Source organism: Ooceraea biroi, chromosome 3 (genome assembly GCF_003672135.1).
Source record: "Ooceraea biroi isolate clonal line C1 chromosome 3, Obir_v5.4, whole genome shotgun sequence".
NCBI lineage: Eukaryota > Metazoa > Arthropoda > Insecta > Hymenoptera > Formicidae > Ooceraea > Ooceraea biroi.
Genome location: NC_039508.1, coordinates 10,932,724 through 10,953,926, shown reverse-complemented (window position 1 = coordinate 10,953,926; position 21,203 = coordinate 10,932,724). Strand labels below are relative to the sequence as shown.

The 21,203-nt window shown below is 43.2% G+C and overlaps 3 protein-coding genes across 7 annotated transcripts; 1 reads left to right on the top strand and 2 right to left on the bottom strand.

Moving 5' to 3' along the window:
* Nucleotides 1-59: 59 nt before the first annotated feature.
* Nucleotides 60-4,758, bottom strand: LOC105276975 (WD repeat-containing protein 38). Its single transcript, XM_026968405.1, has 10 exons — nucleotides 4,616-4,758; nucleotides 4,311-4,520; nucleotides 2,299-4,190; nucleotides 1,691-1,939; nucleotides 1,431-1,611; nucleotides 1,262-1,368; nucleotides 982-1,122; nucleotides 767-847; nucleotides 451-681; nucleotides 60-340 (listed from the first exon to the last, which is right to left on the bottom strand). Exons 4-10 carry the CDS (start codon nucleotides 1,859-1,861, stop codon nucleotides 230-232), a joined length of 1,023 nt encoding a protein of 340 aa, XP_026824206.1. The 5' UTR covers nucleotides 1,862-1,939; nucleotides 2,299-4,190; nucleotides 4,311-4,520; nucleotides 4,616-4,758; the 3' UTR covers nucleotides 60-229.
* A 933-nt stretch (nucleotides 4,759-5,691) lies between these two features.
* LOC105276972 (coatomer subunit epsilon) lies at nucleotides 5,692-7,991 on the top strand. The gene is made up of 3 exons (XM_011335055.3): nucleotides 5,692-5,908; nucleotides 6,329-6,817; nucleotides 6,904-7,991. Exons 1-3 carry the CDS (start codon nucleotides 5,807-5,809, stop codon nucleotides 7,210-7,212), a joined length of 900 nt encoding a protein of 299 aa, XP_011333357.1. The 5' UTR covers nucleotides 5,692-5,806; the 3' UTR covers nucleotides 7,213-7,991.
* Nucleotides 7,992-8,379: 388 nt separating this feature from the next.
* On the bottom strand, nucleotides 8,380-19,536 carry LOC105276970 (PH-interacting protein). Of its 5 annotated transcripts, none has more exons than XM_011335050.3 (22): nucleotides 19,350-19,536; nucleotides 19,187-19,245; nucleotides 19,076-19,105; nucleotides 18,748-18,807; nucleotides 17,965-18,115; nucleotides 17,731-17,829; nucleotides 17,274-17,611; nucleotides 17,010-17,164; nucleotides 16,542-16,859; nucleotides 16,011-16,437; nucleotides 15,698-15,923; nucleotides 15,202-15,526; nucleotides 14,894-15,089; nucleotides 14,497-14,757; nucleotides 14,204-14,422; nucleotides 13,747-14,125; nucleotides 13,227-13,626; nucleotides 12,901-13,116; nucleotides 12,630-12,810; nucleotides 12,403-12,559; nucleotides 12,075-12,191; nucleotides 8,380-11,662 (listed from the first exon to the last, which is right to left on the bottom strand). In XM_011335050.3, exons 1-22 carry the CDS (start codon nucleotides 19,390-19,392, stop codon nucleotides 10,656-10,658), a joined length of 5,364 nt encoding a protein of 1,787 aa, XP_011333352.2. In that variant the 5' UTR covers nucleotides 19,393-19,536; the 3' UTR covers nucleotides 8,380-10,655. The 5 variants fall into 5 exon arrangements, with proteins under 5 accessions (XP_011333352.2, XP_011333354.2, XP_011333355.2 ...); XM_011335052.3 differs by having other exon boundaries at nucleotides 12,096-12,191; XM_011335053.3 differs by having other exon boundaries at nucleotides 12,117-12,191.
* Between the last annotated feature and the right edge of the window lie 1,667 nt (nucleotides 19,537-21,203).

Genomic DNA, 21,203 nt, shown 5'->3' with positions numbered 1-21,203 from the left:
AAATTTCAAACGGCAAACGATTCGGCACAATCGTCGTGAGGATCATCGAGTCGTGATAATTATTTAATATTCTGCTTTATCTTTGCGAAAATGATATTTCGTAGTACGTTATAATTTTGACGATGTATTTATAAATAAAACAATGTACTCTAAAATAATTGAATTATATAATAGATGTAAATATATTTGGTTTTTTTTAAATTTTTAGGTATTTATAATTCCGCCCACGTTAACTGTAATCACCAAAAGTGATCGCAGATTCCATGCCACCAAATACTATTACAGACCTGCAGCTGTCTATAGTGAAGATTGGCTTGCTTACATTGAAGCTTCCCATTACCTACATAAGAAATTATATGAATGAAATTAAATTGTTTTATATATTAATACATAAATAATTCTCTCCTCCCTGTAACAATTTCAACGTAATACAATTAACCGATCACGAACCTTCTTTTGCTTTAGACTAATCACTTCAACCATACCGGTACCAGAACCGCCTATCACGACGAGATCACTGGAAGGATCCCCGTTGAAGTAATGCGCCACGTAAAGAAATTCACCGTTCAAGGTGGACGACCTGTTCTGCGGATTGATCGTGTCGATGAGTTTCGCACTCGTCAAATCCCACAATTGCAAACTATCACGCACCACCCACGAGCCTGTAAGGATGTGTGTTTCCTGAGAGTAAACGAGATACACGAAGCTGTATTTATGTGACGTAAAGTTTTATCGTCGATAAAATTTCTTGCCGAAATCTTCTTACGCGTATGTCTATGGCATCACCACATATATGAGGACCTTTAATAACTCTCGCCGAGCCCGATGGAACCCTGATATCCCAAATCTGAAAAAAGAAATCTTTCTGTATAATAAATTAAATTTAGTCAGTATATTTTATTATCTTTTACGCTTCAAATATTTCTCATTTATAATCTATGTATTAAGAATTCTTTTATTCGAATGTTTCTTGAAAATTACTCTAACAGTGTCGTCCCAGCCACCAGTAATAATCAGATCAGGATACACGTCATGAAATCTGGAAGCAAATATCCTCATGCGATGAAAATTTACTCTGTTTTCCATCAGACTTTCTTCGTCCTTTTTGTACATTAATATCAACTGAAATAAATCTATGTTAAGGTAAAATTATATATATCCTTTCGCATATTTCCGAGTCTTAAAAATTGCAACGAAAATTTTAAAGAAATGCGCAATTAACTTAATTAAATCACTAACAGTTACTTAATATAATATTAACTTTGGTGCTTTCTATATCATAAAGTCGGACAACTGCGTCTTTGCCACCAGAGACTAAATAATCTCCCGTGATACTGACATCGATCGTATTCACTTCGTTGTCCGGCTCTGTTGAGATCAATCCAAATTGAGAAAACAATGCTACATCACACTGAATCATCATCGCCTACCAAAGATAAACCTGGAAAATTCTTTGGTGCGTGTGTCGCACATGAAAATGGTTCCACAGGCACTGGAGGCATAGAAGACGTCTCTTCGGACTGGATTGAATCTGCAGCACATAATTGGCATCGAAGTTTCCAGGCCAGACTTGAGTGTCGCCTTTAATTCACCCGTCGTGCCATTTCGGATCTGCAAAATTGTTTCATTTTAATCGCACATTGTTAATTTTAATTCAAACAGCATGCGTAAGAACTAAGAAAGTCATTACCTGCACACCACCGGATCCAAACCCGACGACTACCATTTCACCGTTCGCAGAGAAACGTGTACTGTAGAGACCATGTAAGTTATCGGGAAAGTGTGCCTTATGAGTTATCCGACAATGATTTCTGACGTTGCTCTGATGTGCCCTTTGAAGCCACGAGTGCCTATTCTGCATTTCGCTCTGAGAAACTTCGCTCCTTCCGACCAGAGAGGATGGCCTTGCTGATGCCTCGAATTTATCAGCATCTTGCTTCTGTGGACAGCAGATTGCTTTGACATAGAATTAATTATGAAATGTTTAGGTGCAGAATCCTCACTTTCTGTTCAACTTGTAGCCCTGCATTTTCTTCCCTATCTTCCTTGTCATTCTCTTCTCAAATAGAATTGATACATAAAATCAGATTTTAGTAGGAAAAGAAAGAAAGTGTGCTGTGCAGTACTGATTGCAAATTACAAAATTGAAGATATAAAAATAAGATAATAAAAGATGGTAATTAAATTACCTTTATGAGGTTTATCTTCAAGACGTTGCCGATTTTTTGATGGATCCATATCAATCGCAAATATTTAATAAAAACTAATTCTTTATTAAATATTAATTATCGTACTTACTTTGATAGAATTACGTCACGTACGATGTGAAGTTGCAGATATTGGCATTGTTTTTTAAATTGAAAATTAGCGCGAAGTCAGCGCCGCATTGCTACCATCTCGAGCAGAGTGAGTTTCCTCTCTATGTGTTCTCTCAGTCGCGCTAGGAACTTTTTTCGGGATGAAGAGGCGACGAAAGGACTAACCTAATGCCGGAATCGCCAGAAGTAGAGAATCTCAAGTAAGAGTATGGACATCGTGGATTCGCACCTGATTGGTCTAGTTTCTAGTGGGATCGAAAATGGCGGAATTGAGGTTTATCAATTAAGGGACTCTATCTAAAATACATCTTTGATACCATGGAAACACTGCTAGATATCACCACGGCCTCATGTTAAAATCGAGGTAGTAGTACGACTCGACGGCAAAACGTTCGCAACTCTATTTTCACCAATTTTCAACAATTTTCAATAAATAGTATTGTTCAACGACGAGATGGACTTTCGAATACAACTCAACAGCGACTCGAGAAAGCTTATTATATAATATATAATTATAAATATTATAACAATATTAAAAAGCTTATGAAATATAAAAGTGATTAAAATGTTCAATAAATGAAACAAATTTTTCATTAGTACGAAAAATTAGTATTAAAAGTAAGTTTTTTTATTTATCCCACCAACCAAACCGCTCACAAAGAGTCCTGGAACTAAAAGGCGCATTACGTCAGGACTCTCCGCCGGTTCCACGCTCCCGGCTAAAAAGGGTGATTTTGTACGACCTACGTCTCCCTGTGGGCTACGTCCCCTGTCCCCAGGAGGTTCGGCCACCACCTCCGCCCACCCGGACTGCGCTCGTCCAAAATGTCGTGCATCCCTGTCGAGACCGGGCAGAATGCCCCATGGATGGGTCATGCTGCCGAGTTGGTGACACTAAAACCGCGCCCGAGGATGGAAGGGTAGGAGGTCCGCGGGTCCGAGAGCCCTGGCGGGAGGAAGGGAAGGGATAGAGTCCTGCAGGCAACGCCCTAGCCGGGGGAAGAAGGGAAGGGAAGGGGTAAGGAGTCCCGCAGGTACCGCCCTAGCGGGGGGAAGGGAAGGGAAGGGTAAGGAGTCCCGCAGGTACCGCCCTAGCGGGAGGAAGGGAAGGGAAGGGTAAGGAGTCCCGCAGGTACCGCCCTAGCAGAGGGAAGGGAAGGGAAGGGTAAGGAGTCCCGCAGGCAACGCCCTAGCGGGGGGGTAGGAGTCCCACAAGGAGAGCCCTGGAAGGACGGGTGGACTGCAGTCGGGAGCGCCCGACTCCGAGGGAAGGGAAGAATGAAGAAAGACTACGTACAAAAATACATACCAAAAAGCAAAAAGAACAAAATTACAATACATATTATTATTAACAAGTAATAACAGAAATAAGATAAAAGTGTATGCAAGTGTAATAAAGCCAGTAAGCACAGACACAATACACACAAATATAATAAAAGCCAATAAGCAAAAAATAAAAACAATTTGCAATATAGTAAACTAAATTAATTTCGCATATAAATAAAAACAATTTTCCACGTCAGGGTGGCGGATGGGTCCGCATGGCGCGTCCGGGTTCTCAAATTGTTGCGCGTTCGAGACATCGTTGAACTCGGGCACAGCCACATTGGAATTCGTTGTAAACGTCGGATACGTCATCAGCCACTCTTGGTAGCCTCCGTTGAGAATCTTGATCTTCTTATGCTTTGTGCTGGGATCACATTTTTCGAAAATGTCCTTCAGTATGTTCAGATAAGTGCTGGTCGTCAAAGTTTCCTGCGTAGTGTTCCAGTCCACCAGAATTATTACGTCCACGTGCTGCGCCGACCGATGCTTAAATCGAATAACTGCTTGTTCTTGTGAAAGCAGTCCGCGAACTTGTAGCCCAGCTTTCTGAAAGCAAACACACCATGATGAACGTTCCAAGCGCGACGATGAATTGAAAAAAAAAGGATATTTTATAAAATTAGAAAGTTATAAGCGAAAAAACATTATGCGAGATGTTGTATTTACCCTGGTTTAATTTCCGATTGTGGAATGTTGATGCACTTGTCGAACGTAATTTTGGAACTGTCATAATGAGCTTTCTGCCTGACGTCTATGATCAAATACCTGTCCACCTCCATTTTCTCCACCGCGTCATTGTGCTTCCTGGAACTATGCTCCATAGCGTATCTCTAACTTTTGCCTCAAGTCTGCAAGTATGTTTTTCACTTCATTTATCTAGAATACAAACATTCGTGTATTTACGCACACGCAGCGGCACACAGTTATCTGGCTGGTTACTCTGGCATACACTACCATACACTGCTGCTTACCTGATCGATGGTCATGTTGGTGGAACAGATGGACTTGCGGTCCTTGTAATCCTGAGTTTTCTTCAGCCACTTGACCGTGTCGAGCCATCTCTTCAAGAGGATATACGCAGTCTTGTCGTTACCGTTCTTCTTCGCCATCTCGGACTTCTGGCGCAGAGTGGGAAGCCTCTGGTACACGCTGCGTCGCTTCTTCCCTGCACAATTGGCTCTCGCATGCTTCACGAGATCATTTACGCAGATATACCCCAAATTCGCTCCGTTGGGCATCGTTGCTCGCTCCCGCAGCCTCGATCCTCTCCGCAAGATTGGAGCATCCAGTGACACTGGCGACGTGTTCGGCGCGATGTGCCGTCAGTCCAAGGATACGCGTTAATCGCTTAATCTACTTAGGGGCTTAGCTCATAGTGATTCGCAGAAGGGAACGTACCTGGGAGGTGCTCCGAAATGCCGACGTGATATTCGCAGGTTCGCGCCGCGAACGAGAACGATCTCGCGACTTGAAGTATCTTCGTGGATCGTACGTGTCGACAGGTTTACGTCGACGGATTATAACCCGTCCTGCCGCGAACGACGAGCAACGACGTACCTCCAGGACGGCAACTCTCTCTTCATTAGGCGCACCGGACGATACCGCGATGTCAAACCTAACCTCTCGTACGTAACTCGAACAAGTACACCAAGATAAAGTTTTGACGGCGAATTTTGGAGGTTAACCTTTTCTAGGAAATCACATGTAAATCCGCCATTTCCGCAAATTTTCGCGAAAGTTTTGATTTATCGCTTTCTTTCATAAGGCTGAAGTCACGTGGTACGGAATAGAGCGTGCGGAATAGAGAGTGCGTCATAGAACGGTAGAGATAGTGCACCTCGGCCCGTTTGCGACGCATGCGTTGGAAATTGCCAGTCTAACCTAAATATGCATACGGATTACGGTTCGTGTCGATCACGTGTCGGTTGATTTTATTCTTCTTTTTGAAGACATTTATGAAAAATGAGCCGGAGGTGCTACTTGTGCAGACTGGATGCTCGGCGCGGCGCGGCTTATATACCCCCACTCGGTGGTCGTGGTGGGGGTGTGTATACTCCTCATAGATAGTGACCATACTAGTGACAAACGAACGCCATTTTCGATCCACGATGTCCATACTCTTACTTGAGGTTCTCTAGCCAGAAGTGGCCAGAGGTGACAAGATGGCACGTCAGCAGCAGGACGTCGACGAGCTTTTCGACGTGAGAAATCATTTTTACATCGGTAATTATCAGCAATGCATCAACGAGGCGCAAAAGATCAAGGTGAGCTTCCTTCCGTTTGTCATTTCCTATTGACACGACTCCACGCGCTGCTGCGTTCCGATTTTTCACGTGCGCGACCATTGACACCGTGCTTCTTAGCAGACGCTTTCATACGTTGCTGCAACAAAATTTCTCTGAAATTACTTGAACATTTTAAGCTAATCATGCAGTTGTCACACTTAGGAAGCTTCATCGTCCTTAGTAGTAAATTAAAAGTCCATCCAGTGGAGTATATTCCTTTGTAAAATGCATGCTGCATGTATATATAGTATCACTGCTTTCATGCTTGTACATGATTTTTTATTTTAATAGTTGATAGTACATTATGTGTTATTGAATTTATTAAATATTGTTGAATAGACAATAATCACTACAGCAATCATTACAATTTGTTCTATCTCGTTCCTCCATCTCCTGCAGCCGTCCTCTCCAGAAGTGGCTATGGAACGAGATGTACTCCTCTATCGTGCATACATAGCACAGAGGAAGTTCCGTGTGGTGTTAGACGAAATCAACAATTCGTCGCCCCTCGAGCTGCAGCCATTGAAGATCCTGGCGGATTACTTCGCCAATCCGCATCACCGGGATGCCATAGTGACCGAGCTGGACAAAGAGGCGAGTCACCCGAATTTCGATAATCACAATTTCCTGATTGTGGCCGCGACCATTTACTATCACGAGAAGAATCTGGAGGCCGCTCTCCGAATACTGCACGACGTGGATCATCTGGAGTGCATGGCGCTGACGCTGCAAATTTACCTGAAGATGGACCGCCTGGACCTGGCACGCAAGGAGCTCAAGGCGATGCAGGAGAAGGATGACGACGCTACCTTGACCCAGCTCGCGCAAGCGTGGGTGAACATCACCAGCGGTGGTGACAAACTGCAGGATGCTTATTACATCTTCCAAGTAAGAAAGAATGAGCCATTCTTAGACATAACATGATAGTTATTTATCCATCTTCACACATTTTAACGATTGCAAACTGTTTTCAGGAAATGATAGACAAGCACTCCAGCACGAGCATGTTACTGAATGGCCAGGCCACCTGTTTCATCGGACAAGCAAAGTACGAAGAGGCGGAGACGGCCCTGCAAGAGGCGCTCGATAAAGATAGCAATAATCCGGACACGTTGATCAATATGATCGTTCTCTCGCAGCACATGGGCAAACCGCCGGAAGTGGCGAATCGTTATCTGAGCCAACTGAAAGACTCGCACTTGGAACATCCCTTCGTCAAGGAGTACTTGCAGAAGGAGATCGAATTCCATAGGCTTAGGGAACAATATTCATCTTCCGCCTGAGTGCCTCTCGGCAGATTGTGGCATTCCATGGAATAGGATTGATTGAGCATAGGTCACGAGCGGATCTAAGCGTGGACTAAGCAAGCTCGATTCTGATGAAAGCCTCGAGAGAGAGTTAAATTCGTCCCGTGACAGTTTAAAAGATACCTTCCTCTAAAGTTAAAATATTTAAATAGATATCCGGTGTATCTGTGCATTATATTTTCGAATTAACGCATTTTAATTCTAATCAAAATGTTTTTATTATTTCTCATTTACTAAAAGTTGTGAGACTCGTTAATAATATTAGCTCGCAAGCCTATGATTCAGCTTTCACGACACACATACACTGGATTCCAATATTGTAACAATTTCTCGCAGTGCGTGAATTTATTATCTGCAAATGAAAATATCTCTCGTAGACATACATCCAATTAAGATATTGTTTTTTTTATATATTGATAGGTAGGTAGGCTGACGGAAAATAGATAGAAGTACAGAGAGATTGTATGGACAACACCAACGTTCGCGGAATTGTGAATGAAGAACGATGTGCAAACTGTGACTGAAGAAAAATCATGATCTTCTGTCCATCTTATCCTCTCGTATATACTTTCATCGTAATCACAAAAAATATGGCTGCCATTTTGTAAAACTACATTATTAGACTAAATTATTATCAAAACTAAAACGTTAGTCTTACGTGCAATCGTCTCTTCGTATAACAATCGTATTACCGATTTAGATGTACAAATAAAAGAAAAATATTAAAATAAAATATTTCATATGTTATGAACGCATATATAAAAGGTGGAAAATTTTCCTACTTCCCAAATTGTCCCGCAATATTCTCGGGTATTCTTTAACTTATCAAAAACTTATCAACAAAGTTTTATTTTAATTATAAAACTTAATTCCTACCACACACAGTTTATTTGTTATAAACAATTCTATGTACAATCTCAAACTTAAAAAATTTGGATTTAGAACTTGTAGCTTACACAAGAGAGTAATTGGGTATTCGAGTTTGTAAAATGAATAAGCCATTTGATTTAAAAATTAAATATTTTAAAAGATAAAAATTCCACTAAAAAACGCATTTTACATTTTTACTGAAGTAGGAATGGGAATCTTTCCATATAACTTGCAAAATTGATGGCACGAATAATAAAAATGCACAGGCAGACGTATGTAAAACAATTTAATTTTTTTTTATTGGTGACGGTGGGTTTCGAAGAAACATGTAACAGAGCACGCTAATTTCACAACAGAATAAGTGTCAAACTGTACATAAAAGGAAACTATTTCCGCATTAAATCCGTGTGTGTATCCGGCAGAGTTTATATACATAAAATTATATTACCTCTGGGTATTTATAGTGTGAAATATATCAGTTATACAATAGTGTGAGACCAAAGTTAACATCGTTAAATAATATTATTATTCGAAGGCTGGATGCATCGAGTCTATGTGATATGACTCTCTTATTTAAGTCATTAAAAAAATATTCCATTGTAATCCTAATTATCGATAATTTACATTATCATATATATATATATATATATATATATATCCAGTATTCTTAAACTAATATCACAATAGCTCGAGACAGTCAAAATGATGTTCTGATGATTTTGTGCATGTGTCTTGTTAAACTATGTTAGTTTGCGGCACAACTGTCTTACGTTAATTATTTATACAACTACGTAATGCTTAATCGGTTCAAGAGAGAGTTCACGTTATATATAAATCTGGAAAACATCTATTTGTCTTCGTGAAAAACTCTAAAATTGCATGACCACAAAAGTCTCCCTAGAGATCCGTAAGATATACAAACTCTATATAAAAAATGTTATCTTGCGCGCAATCTTGCGGACTATATGCATAAGTCATGTGTTATCTTTTATGTAACGTCAATAGTAAAAAGAAGAAAGGAGAATACAATACTTGAGTAGATACAATATATATATTTACATGTACGGGGATTTGCTTCTTCCACAAGCAGCACGTGCTGTACTCGAGTGATGAGAGAAATCGTGAAAAATGAAAGCAGCGCTCGTAACAAGTTTTCCGAAAGACAGAAAAGAAGACGAGAAAAAAAGAAAAGATAAAAATACCTTCTTGTACTATCTAATCAATTTTATCATTCTGTCAAATAAAATCAGTTCTTCGTTATGTTAACTACACACCAATATTATTATTACAGCTACTAATCTATCATACTTATATTACAAAATCATTAATGCCCGGTTCCACCGAAGTCGCTTAACTTTAACCGTAGTTTAATTCACTTTTCGTCTCTTTCTAATTACTCATCTTAGAACGAGACAAAGAATGAATTAAACTATGGTTAAAATTAAGCGACGTTGGTGGAACCGGGTCTTAATCGGTTAGAATTTGCTGTTTAAATAGGTAACCGAGTGTTGTAACAAGCTACGAAGCTATGGAGCGATGTATAGAAATCAGATAAGCTCATATAATTACTGCCTACGACTTTCGTTTCCTTACATTTTCCTTGAGAATCTTTCACAGAGAAAGAAAATATTGATATATGTTTTTACGATTCAACATATTTAAAAAAAAAGCAAGATATCAGTGGATAAACTCTCAACGAGTAACTCTCTTATAACATCATAATCTGCTAAAACGATGACTTGATTAATTTCATAAGTGCATTGTTCAACTTGCTCCGTCTCTTCGAAAAGACTAAAAAGACGGTTTTTGCTACAACTTTCCAACATGATTTATGATATTAATTCTCTTTTTACGATCGTAGGTACTCATTTGTCAATCAAATCTTAGAAATCAATGGAAGCAATTGCACAACCAAACGTATTTCTTTACATTTATGAATTTTCACGAGTAGTGTGCTCGTGTGTGCTTTCATAGTTTCAAGATGGCTAATAAAGGTAATTGTATCTTTGTAACACGATAAAACTCTTCTATAAATGAGTAAAACTTTATATGAGCCCGTTTCTTGTTATGAATTCGAGAAAACCTACAAATAATACAGTACAGAATGACCACGCAGACACGAAAGTATCGCGTGTCTTTTCTTCTTGCGTTTCTTCTCTCTGACGCTTCTATTTCCACCAGTATCATTATTCTACTTCATTACTCGGTAGCAAACAGACAAGTATAATAAAATAAAAAAAGGAAAAGAGTGCCAGCTTCGAAGAACGAACCGCTTCATAAAAAAACGGAAGTACTTCACAGTAGCAACCTGCTTGATCTGTCGTACATGTATCATCTTATGTTCATACATCATAATATTCTGTATGCATAAACATTTAGTATTTACACGTAAAATGAATCGAAATGGGGTAAATACACAAACTTAAGAACTATTCCTCTTCTCGTACCTGCAGTTTTTTTTTTTCCTTTCCAATGTGCGGTCATCGAGGATTTATGTATCTGAATGTTCCTTATTATACACATGATTTCTACTAACATAGGAGATGTCGTTAAGGTGATTCTAGGAGATAAGCGCGTGCACGCGGCGTCATTTTCCGTATGCGACCTCTGCTGCTTATGCTAATGCCAGGCTCTGGTATGCTATCGTCGCTGTCCTCCGCGTACGAGCGTCGTATGATCTTGCGCCGGTTTCGCATCGTTGCTGTCGGCGCCACGCTGCTGTCGTCGCTTTCCTCGTTGTAACGAGGACGCTTTCGATTGGAGCAACGCCTGCTGCCGAGCTGTTGTTGTCTCGTGTCGTGGGAATTGGTGGCCGCGTAACCGCGCGGTTTCCGTCTACTCGAACGCAATGACTTCAGCTCCTTGTACGAGTAATCGCTGTCAGAGTCTTGATTGTTGACCTCATTCTGCGACTGCTCCTCCTCTTCTTCCTCCTCTTCCTGTACCTCCTGCTCCTGCTCCTCCTCTTCACTCTCGCTATCGCTGTTCTTCCCGTTTTTAGCGGTGTATTTCTGGTTGTGCTCAGCCTCGCTCACCAATTTCCGCGACCTAGTGTCTCTTCTGATGAATTTCTCGTCCTCGCTCTCTTCTTCCGAGGAGTCCGGCGCGATGAACGGCTCCTCATCATCCTCCTCGTCTTCTTCGTTGACCTCGTTCACTTTGTTCTCCACAATGTATTCGTCATCGTCATCGTCGTCGTCGTCGTCGTCGTCCGCGATAACGTTCGCTTTCACTTTGGATTTATGCTTGGCTTTATGCTTACCGTTCTTAATATTTTTCCCACGATTCTTTCGAACTGATCTCCGGCCACCGGGTGTATAAATCTCCCCGGAATCCGAATCGGCACTAACACTAGCTACCGCCGTTCTCGCTCTAGTTCTTCGGACAGGGGCACTGTCACTGCTGTTGGTCTCCGACGACGCCTCGGACTCACTAGCGTCACTATCACTGTCTTTTGGCTTCTTCGACACGGTCGATCGGTAAATCCGCAGTTTCAGCGTCGGCCGGGATGTGCCGGAGGATCGCTTCGAGTGACCGTTTGTCATTCGAGATGGTCCTAGAAAATCAAGGTACGAACACACATTCAGATTTTCTTATCGAGCAGAAGACTCAAGCCTAATAACTAAAAATAACATAAATAGCGACTCAAAATTATGGCGAATTAAGAGATTGATTTAGCGTTGATGAGTTAGCGCTTTCAAAAATAATAATCTGTTGTACATATCTCAGAAGAAATTTGCCCCGTTTCATGTGTACTCTAACGCAGTACCAGCGTGTAAATATATAAAGCCTATTAGCTCTCTTTGAACTCTCTTTGATTTGTTAAAATCAAGATTATTTTCCAAATTTCAGCTAAAAAGTAGCTTTTTCTATTCAGAATGTTCGTACAACGTGTTCGTAAAACGTGGCAAATTCTTTCCATGATACATGCATACAGAGCAATAAGCTGAAAAGGTACACGCGCGTACCGGGTGCAAATACGTCAGTACTTTTCTTTTTCTGCTCTTTACCCGACTCTTCATCTTCGCTATTTACATCATCCTCATCATCATCGTCGCTAGGAACAGACTTCGACTTGGATGGTCCTGCAGATGAAACAACTTATGAACGCGCCCTGTTTATGCCCATTTCCACCAACGTATCGCTTAATTTTAATCGTTGTTTAACTCACTTTTCGTCTCTTTCTAACTACCTTAGAAAAAGACAAGGAGTGAGTTAAACTACGATTAAAATTAAGCGATACGTTGGTGGAAATTGGCATTAGTCGCATAAACGGTGACTGCAATAAACGCTTACCCGTGCCGTTGCTCAAGCGATGTTTCCTTTTCTTCTGCTTCCCTTTCCCCTTCTTTTTCTTCGCGTTATTCGCACGTCTCCGTGATTTCCAATTCGAAAGTATTTTACGCATGTGTTCCTCGAACATGGCCGACAGTCTCATCGTCATCGAATATATCTGAATAAAGGATGAAATATTGAGAAGGATGTTGCAGAATCACAAAAGCACAGCGGATCATTATACATACCATCGAGCGTTTGTTCGTATTATAGTTCCTACTATTCGTAAATATCAATCTCATGTCTTTGGCAAATTCCGACGGCATCTCGTAATTGCCGCCCAGCAGGTCCTCCTTGACGGTGCGCAGATCCATCGGCGTGTCTATGATTTGATGATATTCTGGATGTTCAAATCTGTCAACTGGCTCTCTGCAAAACGACAATCCAGCCTCTTTGAGCATCGTTTGGTTCTCTCGGAAAGAACGCTATTGAAAAGTTGCAAATTTCATCACGGTTTACCTGAAAGGGATCGAATCTTCGCACTGCCACAAGGTATCCAATAACTGGAGACACGCTGGTCTCCAATCTTGTGGGATTTCTATCTGCAAACCTTTTACATTTTTGTTAGACTTTTGTTTGCTCGTCGAAGGTTTGTCCTCCATCTCGGAATCGGAGGAATGATACGTGTCAGCCAATTGGTGATACACCGCCGGGACGTCCATGTCGATGGGTTCCCTGCGCAAATAACGAAGTTCACATTCACGTCCGTGAAGAACGTACGAATTCCACGAATGCAACACTCGCAGTAAAAAAATTTGTAAAAATTGTGTGTATTTGTGTCTTACTTTATTATGCGCAGACACAGGTCGGTGACTATTCTCGCTTTTTTCACTATCTCACTGTGCGGCTCGTTAAACTGTTCAGCATTCTTTGCCAAGTACCTAACGTCGAATTGGGCCGACGTGATTCTTCTATAAAAGTGATTATCGAAACGAGCCTTTATCGTCGACAAGTCGATTGGATACTCCACAATATATGCATAAGACGGATAAAGACTGAGATCCACCGGTGCCACGAATGGTTCCGCGATTGCGAGGCTCATTACTTGATCCAACCCTCGTATGATTCGACGACACGTCGCTTCCCTGTCGCCCATCGGCCACTCTTCCGTATGGGGTTGGAAGAGTATCGCTTGTATCTCCTCTGGCCGGACGGGAACCGCGCCACCGACCTCCATGGGAAGTCCTGAACAGGTAATATTGTCACGTATAACATGATTGAAGAGTTTAAAGCAAGCAACAACATATCATTAATAAACACATTTAACTGATGAAAAATATAATAAATAAAACACAATAAACTTACTGTCTTCATCAACCGGTTCAAGGTCCCAAGGACTCATACGTTCGTATTCCCCGTTATCCCACCTGACGCGGAAGCACATGAAGAACGATTCTGGGAAATCGTCCTCCAACGGCTCCATAGATATAATCTGCCCCATCCACCAACCGTCGTCGATCATACAACGGAACTTGTCATTTTCGGACCAACTACGCGCCAACGCCGTATCGAAGGTCTGACGCAGCACTAGGAAATCCAGCACATCCGCCATATCGTGATACTTGATAGTAAAATTCTGCCCGGTAAGCCGACCGTCTTCGTCCATCAATGCCAATTTCAAGCAGCACAACCGAGGCGGTCGTATCTCATATCTAATGCCGACTACTTTCACAAACTCTTGTGCCTGGAATACACACGTCTGATTAGTATACACATACATATTTCTTGATACTCGTACTCTCATAGAATGAAGTAAACATACTCTGATATCCATCTTGGTCCATGGCTCGCAGCGTGGACTAAGCTCATAAATCTTTTTATTCCTAACTGCATCTAGATACAATTTGTGACCTTGTCTGAAATATACAATTTCGTCGCCCATCTGCGGATAATAAGGAGCCTTCCTCGGTATTACCTCGGTAAGCCACTCCGAGGGACGATAAATTTCAGGGACTTCCCGATTACCATTAACTATATGCTGCTGTCGACAATAATAAGAAAAATTAGTTAGGTAAAATCTCAATGGCACATTAAAGTAACGTATCGTAAAATTACTCTTTTCTTAGGACGTTTACTGCGTCTTCTGTCCGTGTCGCTAGGCGGTGTGCGACTAGGTGTGCGAGACCTTCTCTTTACGCGTTTGCGCTTACTGCGCTTGGGTGGCTCCAGATTTACTCCGTGATCTGCAATCCAATCCGAATATTCCGTACTTGATTCCGTGCTAGAGCTATCCTCGCACATATCCTCCTCGCGAGCAGTGGAATCATTGCTGTTGCTGCTGGTCGAACTCGCCGACGTGGCAGGATTATCAAGATTCTGTAAAAACGCAAAATATTACATTGAAAAGTGGTAGAACCAGCTTGTAGAGGCTTCTGAGGCTTCGTCGCAGTAGCAAACATCATCATTCACGAGTTAATACTTATCAGTATTAAACATCGCTTCTGTGAGGTACCTCGAATTCTTCTTCCTCCTGTTCCTCACCGCGCGCTGCTCTAGTTCTATAACCATGCCTGGTGGTTTTATTGCGTCGGCGATTTACAGGCTTGTTCCCTGCATTTCCTTGATTAGTCGCGGTACTCGATGTAGGCTGCGGCCTGCGTCGCATTTCCCGCTGATAGGTATCAAATTCCATATCAGCCATCGCCTGACTTTACAACACAAGATACGCAAGATTAAATTTCAGAATTGGCACAAATGGCAATTTTTTATTTCTGTTCTTATTTATTATATCAAAGAATTGCGAGTTATACAGTTACTTACAGTGCTTCAGCTTGATTCTGTCTGACGGACTCCTTCATAGGACGAGCGAGAATAGGCTTATTCCATGGCGTAGTGTTGTCTCTTTGCCAATTGCCGCTACTTTGTCGGACGCCCTCAACATTGCCTTCTCTTCTTAGACCAGCCCTGCTACCACGGGGACTCGCTGCATGACGGACCGGTTGTTCCGCAGCATTATTGTCTCCCCTGTCTTCCCCACCCTCTCCGTCAACATCGATATTTTGTCTCTGAGCGAGAGCCTCGATTAGCCGATCTATGTTCGATCTCGGCTCTTGCTCTGGAAGACCTTCTATAACCTCTTGCATTCCTGTTTAATAAAGATTTATACATCAATTTTTAATAAAAAAATTATCTGTGCGAGAAATCTTGACTATGAACAATTTATGAAATTAAAAAATAAAATTAATCTTTTAATAGAAAATTATTTTATACATATGACGTATAAAGTATTATTATAAATCGTGAATCGTCATCTTACCACCAGCACCAACGGCAATATTTGGCACCAGCTGTTCTCCTCTACAGTTCTCTCTTCCTGGTACCAATCTCTGCAGCGTTGGTGGATAGGGATTGCCATCCACGTCAACGAGGAATGGGGGTGGCATTAAATGCGGCGCTGTTTGCGTCTGTTCATCGAGAACGTAATTATTTCCATCTCTTATTAAGGGGCGGTAATCAGTGTGGAAGAATAATTCCTTCGGCACCTGAGAATAATTGTTTGGAATTAAACGATATGCGACAAAAACGAAAGACGAAATAAATAAATAGAATTACATACGAATGCAACTTACTATTTTCAGTTTTTCGACGCCGGAACCAAACCCGTACATCATAAGGTGTCCGTTGGAATCTGTCGCGACGAACATCGTCCCGTCGGGTGACCATTTCGCGTCGTAAACGGAACAGTTTCCCTGGCCTTCGACAAAGTTTTGGTAACACGCTATCGGCTCGGTATTCAATACGTCCCAGATGATCAGTTGCCCATCATGACCGGCACTGAGTATCACGCGAGGATTCTGCGGATGCGACTCCAGCACAAATACATCGGCCTTGTGCGCGCGTAGAACCCTCATCAGCTCACCCGACTTGGCGTTCCACACTTTCAATGAGTAATCGTCCACCGCCGTTATGACATATTCGTCACTCTGGTCCCAGCCAACCATCGTTACCTTTGGCTGGTTATTTTTTTTGCTCGTATCATCGATCGTCTCTGGTTTTCTGTAAAACAAAAAAAAGAATAGAGCGTTACATTATTACATTGAGAGGCTCATAAAGTCTCTCCTAACAAGATCTTCACCAAAGGAGATTTATTGACAACGCACCCAGGGAGCTTCGTTGTCATCAACAGCTTTTTATGCATCCATTGCTGTTGCTCGAAATGCCAAACGAGCGCGGTACCATCTTTCGAACCGGAAATGAGTCTTAAGCCGCTGTGCGCCCACTGAATACTGTCGACAGTATCAGAGTGCGCCTCGACCTCGAGGACCCTACGCGGCCCTTCGTTCCCCAACATCGCATAAACTCTCACGTGATGATCGGCAGAGCCAGCCGCCATGAACGCACCTCCAGGACTGAAGGAGGCACAAATCATCTGTGCTTGACCGGGTCTCATTTTTTCATGATACTGAATAGGCTTCGGCCTGAAATAAATCGTGCATCACACAAATTTTTGTTCCACGCAAAAAGCTTGTATGAAAGAACAATATCAATGACGACGCGAGCAAGTATGTAGTGAAGAATTATTTGCACTGCTTGCGTCACTCGCATAGTCTTTCCATCATTGAACTTACTGAAACACCGCTCTTTCGTTCGCTTTCTTCGTGTGTGACCAAAAGGCTACGGATCCATCAGTGCTAGTGGAAACTAAGTAGTAAATATCGTTACACGGTATTGGACAAAAATTGATGGACGTAATCATGCCTGAGTGTCCGCTCAAAACTGCCACCTGAGGAAAACATTAATTTCAGAGTGACTATAACCATTACGTAAGCATAAATAAAAAAGAAGACCGGGAAATGATCACTCCCGGCGCATCTTCTTTCCAAGGTACTCACAGGCGACATCGTTTGGAAACACCAGACGCGTAATAATCGATCTAAGCTCCCGGCTGCTAATAGAGTATTATCGAAATTCACCGCGATGTCCATGATCTCCGCGGACGCGCCTCGGAAAGTCGCGAGTAAACGTCCGTCGATGGAACTCCAAACTTTGACAAGCAGGTCGTCTGCCCCAGTTATGATATATTTGCCGGTACGATCGAACAGCACGCAATAAACGGCTGACAAGTGACCCAATGTATGTCGATACAATTGCATCCTATTGTAGAACCTCGTCCGTATTGCTTCCGTTCGACTTAAAGGGCCCGAATTCTCACGTCCCTGAAGTACACGTACTATTCGGCAAAAACATATGCACAAGAGAAAAATTATACATTGATGCTACACGTTGGAAATAAAGGTATAAAGGAAGGAGTACTGGCAACGCATGTGGCAAATATGTCTCGAGTCTCACCTATGTTAGGCACTAACACATTACTAGTCGGTTCCAGAAAGGGTTTTCCACCGAGTCTTCCAGAAAAATCGACAACGTTGCGCGAGTAATGCGTAATATCTGTAAACACACAAAAATATACCTTTGGTATGTGTGAAACATTAAACATTGTGCGTTGCAACTAAAATTGAACAGTTTATCATGAGTAACAAATAACTACATTAATAAAAATGAACATCAAAGATTTTATATTACCTTCTTGAGTCCGCAACAAGGATTGCCTGCCTGCTCCCAGAAGTGATGACGCTCCGAGAACACATGGCGGTACTTCCTTTTCCAATACAGGTCCAATCCTGGCACATATTTCCAGCAGATGATTCGGCCCGATGTGAGAATATTTCTGCTCCTGGAAGCATCGTCGTGGTGATAAGTCACCCAAAGAAACTAGTCCAACAAAGTAGCGCAAAGCACTACCGAAGATTTCTACGTGTCATCGCGTTGAATGTTCGCGCGCAAAGATTCGAACGATCAAGTAGTTCCCGCGGCCGGCCAGTCAGCGCGCGAGCCACTGCGCATCGGCCAATCGGCGCGGGCCGCTCGGCGCGCACGAGACCAGTTTCTATAAATAAGCCGTGGGCATCTATATTCATTGATCAGCTCACGCGAAATGGCCGGAAGCGCACGGCGATTGGCCGACGGGCGGCAGTGGTGGGGATCGTGGCGAACGGTCTCGATCTTGGGATAGAGCGAGAGAGAAGGAGAGGGGACGACACGTGAAAGAGGGAGAAAGAGAGAGATCGACGTGAGAGGAATCGTGGCGGAGGATGGTCATGGTGGGACTGAAAGGGGGTAGAGCACCCCCCTGCGAATCAACGGGAATAACTCGTTGCACACTCGGCGCATTATTTGATCGAACCACCTTGCGACGCGGCGCGACGCAACGGCGCGTCCCCCGCGGGACGCCCGAACTCGCAAGCGAGTCGAGCCATGTCCGCCTTGCTGCCGATCGCCATGTCGCCCGTGTTCGTTCATACTCACCAACTCCTCGAACGTCTGCCTGTGCACGTTCGCTTCCCAGTCGAGCCGCGACGGCAGTACCTGCGAACAAACAAACGATCTAAAATCCATACAGGGGATGGCGAATCGATGGGGGGCGAGGATCGATACGATCGATCTGCCGATCGATCGGCGACGATCGGCAGAGCCGATCGCGCGGATACCGCGCACGCACGGCCGTGATTAATCCTTGCCCACCCCAAGGTCAGTGACCTTGAGATTCTAATGTTTTGACAAGCAGAAACCACGTGCGAGCCATGTGGCCCGCCACTCGCGCTGTGCACAGTGTCGGGCCTGCCGATCGGCTTACCTCGGTACGCTCCAATTCTCGCTTCAGCACCTGAAACAAAACGCGTTGGGCCGCGCGTTAATATGACGCATTCACGCGCACGTGAACCCCGTGCGGGTTCGGCGCACTTACCTGCGCCGTCTCCGTGCAGGGACCCGACGCCAGGAACTTCGCGATCAGGAAGTACAACTCTGGAAAAGAAGAACGCACGGCGCGTTAGACGGACGGCGGTACGGTACGACGGCACGCACACGCTCCGATTCGCGATACGTCGCGTGGACGCGTGCTACGTTACCTGATTCGATCCCGGACTTGTTCCTGGACGCGCTGGCCTCCATCCCGACTGATTTAATCGATTGCTATTCACTCACAAGTAACGGCAAAACATCGGATTTACGGCTCATAGCGCCGTGATAACCACGGAGTTCATTTTCTGCTCGTAGCTGGTTGTGACCGCAGCACGACTGCACAGCCTGCCGTCCGCTCGACGGGAAATAGTTCCCGTAATGGCGGCGCTCCGCGTGCAGGCGCGTACGCAACGTTGCGCAGGGCCCGGCGCTGCCGCTTACGTCACTCGCCGATCTATCGGCATGGTTTCCACCGTGCGGCAAATTTCGGGCTCTCCTCGCAGAATAAAACGATTTTTCACCGCGACTACGACGAATTATTGGTCTGTAATGAAAAATTTTGCGTTCACGCGGATCGCGACGGAAATATGGCCATTGGCCAAGTTGCGTCGTCCGGGAACCTATTGGCGAAGCGATGAATCCGCCATTGAACGCGGCACGCTTGAAAACGTTCTTGCGAACGAGGTTACAATTCGCGAATTAATCGAAACGCGTGCTGCGCGTTATTATAATTCATGTGGCGAGTAAGAAATGACAGAGCTGTAAAACGTACGCAAGTACGTGATTATCATATAACTTATAAAAAAGGTCATGTTCCGCCGCGCGCGTATACGTACACGAGCAGATAACAGAGTATTAATAAACAAATATCGAAAACACTTGTTCGCGGTGATCGACGACGACTCCTAGCTAGAGTAATCGGAGAATTATGTATTAAACGGGCAACCGACAGAAAATTGTTGTTGCCTACATCACACGTGCTTACTCTGCACCTTCGATACGCACGATTGTCATGATGCAGACAATTAATGTTCGCAGTACGAGTCGCATGATCGAGGAGTTTACTTGTGCAGAGCCGAGAGAAATTTGTCGTGTCACTGAAAATGAATCGCGGATAACTTCTCGCCTATCAGGACAACAATATTGAAATTCCTCCCGAAGAAGCGGCGAAACAACCTCGCGTGCATAAAATTTGCAAAATGCATCGAGATTACTCGCTCGCGTTTCGTTTCGTGTTTATGCTGGCGGAAGGAAAACACCGGAGGAAAAGGGAAAACGAGCGGCGAGAGCGCACATTGTAACAATCGCAGAAACCTGCAGCAATGGCGCGCGATGCGCAGCTACGTTCACGGCGGAGGCGCGATTTTCGCGCGGAGGCGCATTATAAAATCACAATTGTTTGTGCGATGCCATTATCGGAGAGCCGCGAGTTCTCATCTATTTCTACAGCACGTGCGTGCAATTTGCCCTGCATATATCCACCGTGGGTAATTGTGAAGGAGAGCTCCTTCCTCTCCGATTTCCTTCAAACTTGGTAGAAATGTATATTTTGGTCCTAAAACACGATTGCGAGAAGGAAAATCGTCGCTCTCAAGTAGAAAAAAGTTATTACGTGCTGAAAAGTGACAGTTTCGAGGTTAGGAAATCTGTCACACCGGCAATCTACGGGCGTAGCGCACACTGACCAGCATGCGCGGTGTTTTTTACACGCTTTTTATGCTTATTTTGTTCATAGTATACTTTATAGCAGCGAAATGTAAGATTACTTGTGTTAATTTCCAAATTGCTATTACACTTCGGACACTGTATTTCTTTGTTTATTAAATGATGCTCATTGGCAAATAAAAAGATAATTTGGTAATTAAGTATACTACAGACGACCTTCCTGATTTTAAATAAAAAACGCGGTTGGGTTGGGTTAGGTCTTTCGCAGTTTTTACTTTCGATTAAAGTAGAGAATAATTTCTATTTAACTGTTTGATTTTGGTTAAAGCAGAGAATACCGTGTATTTAACTATAAT